The 7,454-nt window shown below is 40.4% G+C and overlaps 1 protein-coding gene across 1 annotated transcript; it reads left to right on the forward strand.

Annotated features, from left to right (window-relative positions):
* The first annotated feature begins 1,925 nt into the window (after window positions 1-1,925).
* LOC135475826 (dentin sialophosphoprotein-like) lies at window positions 1,926-6,727 on the forward strand. The gene is made up of 3 exons (XM_064755766.1): window positions 1,926-1,991; window positions 3,926-4,112; window positions 6,420-6,727. The coding sequence occupies exons 1-3, from the start codon at window positions 1,926-1,928 to the stop codon at window positions 6,725-6,727; spliced, it is 561 nt and encodes a 186-aa protein (XP_064611836.1).
* Window positions 6,728-7,454: the final 727 nt, after the last annotated feature.

Here is a 7,454-nt window from a genome sequence, read left to right on the forward strand (position 1 = left end):
ATATTTTTTAATTTTAAATTTATAAGTATGATGTAAGATGAACGTTAATCTGACTTTTTTCAAAGTTGTTATTGTTGTTTTACTGTCTAATTTGCAATTAAATCCCCAAAAGGTGCGTTTTTTTTCATTTTTGGTCACGTGAGCTAATATGTATATAGAAGCTAGCGATTTGATATGACTGGAGACCTTTACAGGATTGGCCGGGCTCATAAATCATAAACTGCTGACACATGCTGATTGTTTTATCTGGAATAATTGACTGATCAACGACAACACTTTCCAGATTATCTCTAGCCAGTCAGGAAGCGCAATAAAAACACCTCAGTGAACACATCATGTCCGACTTGACAGTGATGTTTTCGGATTAAAACATAGTGACGAAGAAAACAGAGAATTCCTGAGAAAATAATATAAAAAGAGATAGTTGAATTGTTGAGAATTTTCTCCATACATTCTTGCATATTCCTGCGGGAATAAGTGTTATCACTGGGTTTCACCATATTCTCATTCCAAATGCAGTCAAATAGAAGACGTGTGCATAGCATTTGTATACAAAGTATATCGCTAGATCACTGTCAATGGCAATAGTATAGCTCGTCGGCATCCAGGACGACATCTGCCTTTGGTATCAGATTTATGGCGAAGGGAGGCGGTTTACTCCAAGTTCTCCTGTGTCCTCCACGTATTATATCAGATTTGTGGCGAAGGAAAGTGGTTTACTCCAAGTTCCCCAGTGTCCTCCACCTATAGTATCAGATTTGTGGGGAAAGAAAGTGGTTTATTTTAGATCCTCCGGTGTTCTCCACCTATAGTATCAGATTTGTGGGGAAAGAAAGTGGTTTATTTTAGACCCTCCGGTGTCCTCCACCTATAGTATCAGATTTGTGGCAAAGGAAAGTGGTTTACTCCAGGTCCTCCGGTGTCCTCCACTTATCGTATCAGATTTGTGGCGAAGGAAAGTGGTTTTCAGCAAGTTCTCTGGTGTCCTCCACCTATAGTTTCAGATTTGTGGCGAAGGAAAGTGGTTTTCTCCAAGTCCCCGGTGTCCTCCCCGGCGAAATAATGTGGTGTGCTCCGGGTCCTCCAGTGTCCTCCACCTATAGTATCAGATTTGTGGCGAAGGAAAGTCGTTTTGTCTAAGTCCTCCGGTGTCCTCCACTTATCGTATCAGATTTGTGTCAAAGTAAAGTGGTTTACTTCAGGTCCTCCAGTGTCCTTCACCTATAGCATCAGATTTGTGGGGAAAGAAAGTGGTTTATTTTAGGTCCTCCGGTGTCCTCCACCTATAGTATCAGATTTGTGGCGAAGGAAAGTGGTTTGCTCCAAGTTCCCCAGTGTCCTCCACCTATAGTATCAGATTTGTGGGGAAAGAAAGTGGTTTACTTTAGGTCCTCTGGTGTCCTCCACCTATAGTATCAGATTTGTGGCGAAGGAAAGTGGTTTGCTCCAAGTCCTCCGGTGTCCTCCACCTATAGTATCTAGTAGTGGTTTACTCCAAGTTTTGATAAATCATGAACAGTTTAAGAGAATATAAGTGTGTAGGTTAAATAAATGGGCTTAATTTTCTCTATCTGAAATAGAGTGATGTCCTTTAAAAACTTGTGGAATTACAAACGCAGACGAAAAAGTAAATTCGGAACCACCGGTCCCTTTAACAACAAACTTCACGTTTAACAACAAACTTCAAAATTCAAAACCCTGAAAGACAATATCTGTATTTTGCTGACAGATTTGCAGTTTTCTACAAAAAGGACAAAAATACTGCCCGAAAGAATAATTTCAATATTCGGAGCAAGAACTTTCAGAGCGTTCAGCTTAGAAGCCAAATAAAGAAACAAATTTAAAATATTCGATTAACTTTCGAAAGAAAGGCCTAACAGGTATAGTGGCATTTGATAGGCGCCATTGCAAAGGCAAGACATAACATGCCATCGGTTATAACGAAACATAGCCCAGCAGATCTGTTTGTGCTGCGTATTGTACGCGTAAAGGTAAGTTCGATATCTGATGGAGATATCCATCAAAGACAAGTATTTACATGAAATCGGGAAAGAACAAGTTCACTCGGACTTTCTCCATCTCGCAGTCATTCAAAAATTTGTTTATAATTCTAAATGCCTAATGTTATATTTTCTTTATCTTACTTTTTTGTATGTATTTGTATTCTTATTATAGGTAAATAAACAAAAAACAAAGAAACAAACAAAAACAAACAAACAGCGTAAAATTCAATACATATTCTTTTTTTCTTTAAGACCATTGATAAGAGTTATATGAGATATACATAAACGTCTTTAGACAGCTACATTTATCTCCAAACGCCACTTTGTGAACAAGGAGTGTCGATGCTGTATGTAAATCGTGCGTATTCCGGTTAAAAGTCTTCCATGGGCTGCTGCTTTGGGAGTTATATACTTTTGCCTCGAAAGTCTTAGGAAAAACCTATATTGCTAATTCGAAGTATTTCCCATTGGAAAATGAGGTTTCCAGGGGAAGCCAACACAATAAACAAACAACATTCTGAATATGTTACAGATGTTAAAGGCCAAGCAAAATTCGAATGTGTTTGTGATGAGTGTTACATGTATCAACTGACACACGCGCTGCCAAACGATGACTCTCTGCGATTATGGGCTCCATGCTAAAGGCGCGTGTCGGCTGCAAGTGCCTTGTATCACATAAGAAGATTGGACTGAATATTTATTACTTTTGTTTAATACTTTAATAATTGTTTATTTCCTTTATTTCAACTGTGGTACTCAGGGCTGTTATTGAATGAGGAAAACTGAGCAGTCAGCGCTCAAAACCATCGCACCTTGCCGTGTTACTGACAAACTATTTTTGAGGAAAGACTCCACCAATTCGAAAGAAGCTGGATTCGAACTGTCAACCATATGTAACCATCACCAATAACTCTTTGAACTTTTAAACATTGTAAACTGGTGTCAAATCATGTTTGCACAAACCTGAAATCAGCCAACGTATTCTAAAAATTTTGCTCTACAGATACGTACAAAACATGTGGTTCGAAGTTTTCCGAACATTGTTTTCCGTCTGCTGTGAGTGCAACTGAAAGCAATGTTGGCTTTGTAAACGTCTCAAACAATGATGTCTTTAATGATGGAACTGTACAATACTTTTTATAGGAAAATAAAAACATCATGATAGTATCTTTACAAGAATGTCTATTGATCTGTCAGCTTTGTTTTATTCAAACGTGTTTTAAATGGCTGCACTACGCCAAAGGCAGCATTCCCAGTTATGCACTTTAAAGGCGTAGACAAAATTTACGGTGAACATGTCTAGCTTCGACTGGCAAACACAATGTGATAGATGAAGCCTTTTTTGTGCAGTAATTGGACACCACTGTCCACCCATCAAAGGAGCGATCAATCGTCCCGGCGCTGATTGAACATCAACGGCATACTTCCATTTGCTATCCATCCGTGAACCAGGTGACACCGAGTGTCACCCATGCCGGGTTGTAGACGCACAACACATCATGATCACGTGACCCATCCCCTTCCGGTTGGCTGTATCGTATGTCTTTAATTAGGGCTCACTACTGTTTCCAGCCCGTCACCGATAATGATTAACTTGTCGCCATGATAAACTTTTAGCTGAGTAGGTTTTCCTTAGATAAGATCAGCGCAAGCTAATGTTTCTCGATTTCCTGATGACGACTCCATCGAAGTACCGTAAATAATCAAGCCCGTCTATACGTCAGAAATGAACATTCAGCTGCCCACGCTTAACGTGCTTATAAACTCCATGACTGTATGACTGACCCATTGAGTTAATCCACCGTTGTCTGGACGCATCAAAACATGTGCAATCGCATCAACAAGAGTGGTCACGTCAACATAGAAGTTCAGGACGGTACGAATTTATTGAAATATATATCACCGTATTTGATGGCAATCAGATTTCTGGGTCGACAACACCAGGCAGAACAGCGCGGGCAAACTCTGACGATAGCTCTGACGATAGCTCTGACGACAGCTTTGACGACAACTCCAGTGACACCTCTGACGGCAGCTCTAACGACACTTCTGACGACAGCTCTAACGACACCTCCGACGACAGCTCTAACGACAGCCTTTCTGACAAAAGTCTGCATGCAGACAAGCCAGGTTTTCCGTACTTATACTTACATAAGCTAGCGTGAACTTCCCCTTAGCTCGGTTGGTTACACTGCTAGATTTCTGATCAGGGGATCCACGTTCAAATCTCGTCTTAATGACGCTTTCTCTAATCACACAAAACATTGGCATTGGTATTGATGTCAACAAATAAACACTGGGCCAGTTATGTTATGAATAGAACAGACCCGTTCATTACTATCATAATTTAAATATTAATCAGGGTGGAGATTTCATTTTCATAGGTGTGTCTGTTCATTACAGAGGAATCCCTACATCTCCACCATTTCCAGCAATATTGAACTGTTCTGCTTAAATCTTGAACAAAAGCACACGTGTACAAGTTCATCACAACGACCAGAATGCTTTGTAGCTACTGAGGTTGCCAGGATGTAAGCTAGTCTTTCTCGACTGGCAGCTGATCAGGTGACCTGCTGTGTGAAGTGGAAGACTAAAGGTAACGCAATGCCAGATGTCTGCTTGACAAACCTCTCCACATCTCTTCTACGTCATCTGTTCGCGCATTTACCTTAGGTAAAAAGCACGTCGTAATCATAGTCGATTTTCTATCTCTGTTTCACAATACTTGGAATGGATAAGTGGATTTTGGACCTGTTTGAAAGGGTGGCGCCAATGAACTATTACCGATTGAAGACTAACCCTTCAACGCTCTTTCCCCCACTCGAAACTGTTATGGTGTTAGCCCTGCAACTATTGGCCAAAGGAAGCAGAATTTCTCTAGAAAAAAGACCTCAAAGCGATAATTACGCTGAGTGTGTACCAGTAAGGGCAAAGCGTCCGCCATCTTGCTGTCCGTCTGTCTCAGTTCTCGGGAGATTCCACGGCTGAAGGTGTTTGGACATCTCTCTGTAAAATGTCTTGACGTCAACAACAGCCTTAGGCCATGTTTACAAACGTCTTGGAAACGTTTCTGAATCGTTCCAAACAGACTGTATTCGTGTTAGGGTCTTCGAGATTGCTCTTGTCTTTACCCAACGCCGCTCCAGAGGCTATCAACATGACTATTTAGCAGGTGGCGCCTTCCACTTGGGATACTTCAGTGACTGAAGACGTACAAAAACATTAAGTGATTTGAACCGATCCTCTCTGGAGACGGTAAATACGGCTGAAGCGGCGTGCAAACAGCGTTAAAGCCCTTTCTTCCCCGCTGCATTTAGCGTCAGAGAAACCTAGAGTCGATTGTTTAAAGCCAGTTATTTTTCACGCCCCTGTTAAATTCCTGGTTATGTTTCTAGCCTCCCCGGAATTTGTTCAGTTTACAGAGGATATGTCACTCACTAATGACTTTTAAGAATTAAAGCAATCATTAGCAAAGCTTCTTAATTACTCGGCCTGATCAGGTCTACACAGACAGATGATGAAATCGCAAAGATTATGTACTTCAACTACGGCAATCGGTAACATGTGGATTTACAAGCGTCTCTATAATATCATTTATAATTAAATATAACGGTAGACCATTCCACTGCTTCACCAGAGTTGTTTACATAATATATAGATTGTTTTACATATACAAACATGTTAGACGCACTTGTTTACATAATATATAGATTGTTGTATATATACAAACATGCTAGACGCGAACAGAGCCAAATTAAAATGGCATCATTTTCGATTATATCCATTCTTATTAAAATTGAAAGATTTATAACTTGAATGCAATTGTTCCATAGCTTTGGGCCTCACCTGTAGATAGTGTAAAGAGACAAATCAAAACGACAGTTTATACGATAGCGAATTACCGCTGATAGGCTTGCGGGATATTGTCGGATAAACATATGAATATGTGTACGTTGTTAGAGCTGAAGGGATGGTCATAGAATCTAGTGATAAACTAAAGTGTCAAGACATCATTCACTTGTTTCTATGATAGAAATGATTTTACAATTCTGCATGGAGAGTATAAGTGCATGGTGAAATTTTCAAGAGTATAGGTATAATGAGCCTGCACCAGTGATGCCTGATAAATTGCAACTAACATTGTTGCATTTTTTCACATAGTTGAAATTCAGCTATGCTGCTGTGGAGGGCTTCTAATTCGCTACTTTTAAGAGTATACAAGATCAGTCGGTATAGAACTGAGGTAAAGTGACTGCAGTCCGGATTTCACCGGTGACCGATTGCCAGTTACACCACTGTCTTCATTTCTCTGGTTTTACTCTTTGCTGTAGTCCTTTATATGACACGGATTTGTACCATATCTGGTTTTACTCATTAAAGGTGATGACAACAGCATTTTGGGTTAATCTCGATCAGTGACGTCTAATAAATTGGGGCTAACAGAGGATGTGACGTCTAATAAATTGGAGCGAACAGAGGATGCCACGTCCAGTAAATTGGAGGGAACAGAGGATGTGACGTCTAATAAATTGGAGCGAAAAGAGGATGTGACGTCTAATAAATTGGAGCGAACAGAGGATGTGACGTCTAATAAATTGGAGCGAACAGAGGATGTGACGTCTAATAAATTGGAGCGAACAGAGGATGTGACGCCTAATAAATTGGAGCGAACAGAGGATGTGACGTCTAATAAATTGCTCCTTTTACTGCATGTTTCAATCTAATCTGCGTAAGCAATGGTGGCAGGGAGCGTTACTACTTTTCAATCATATACACATGAATCTGACTGAGGTAAACTTACAAGATTCCGGATTTCACGGCTAACATGTATGACAGTTTGCCAAGCATCACACTTCCATGTATTTGCCCTCTACACTGTAGTCTTTTATATGATATTTTCAAGTAATCTTGTTGAAAACTTCACGTATCGATGTGTAAATCCAGCTTGAAGTATTAAGAAACCACCTAAAAACATAAGTTCTTACACTCGTTTGATTTGTTATTAATTGTTATAGCTCTGCATGGATTTATTTATTTGATTGGTGTTTACGCTGAACTCAAGAATATTTCACTTATACGACGGCAGCCAGCGTTATGGTGGGAGGAAACCGGGCTGAGCCCGGTGAAAACCCACGACCATCCGCAGGTTGCTGAAAGAACTTCCCACTTACGGTCGGAGAGGAAGTCATCATCAGTTGGACTTGAACTCACAGCAATCGCATTGCTGAGAGACTCCTGGGTCATTACGCTGTGCTAGCGCGCTAACCAACTGAGCCAGGGAGGCCCCAAGCTCTGCATGGAAGATTTTTGCTTGCATATACGGTAGTTGAGAAGGCTTTATGAATATATACTTGGTTTTGATAGTAGGCCTACTGGCAAAAAAATTGCTGCACGAAAATCAATCGTACAACTTTTTTTAGTACATTGGACATGGTTTCGATTCTAGTACCT

This window comes from Liolophura sinensis, chromosome 9, assembly GCF_032854445.1.
Source record: "Liolophura sinensis isolate JHLJ2023 chromosome 9, CUHK_Ljap_v2, whole genome shotgun sequence".
Classification (NCBI taxonomy): Eukaryota; Metazoa; Mollusca; class Polyplacophora; order Chitonida; family Chitonidae; genus Liolophura; species Liolophura sinensis.

Bases quoted from the DNA above. Each gene is read 5' to 3' on its own strand.
- LOC135475826 (XM_064755766.1), top strand. From the start codon at position 1,926: ATGCCATCGGTTATAACGAAACATAGCCCAGCAGATCTGTTTGTGCTG. The intron at 1,992-3,925 runs GTAAGTTCGATA...GATGGCAATCAG, and splicing joins TGCGTATTGTACGCGTAAAG to ATTTCTGGGTCGACAACACC. The intron at 4,113-6,419 runs GTCTGCATGCAG...AATCTCGATCAG, and splicing joins CGACAGCCTTTCTGACAAAA to TGACGTCTAATAAATTGGGG.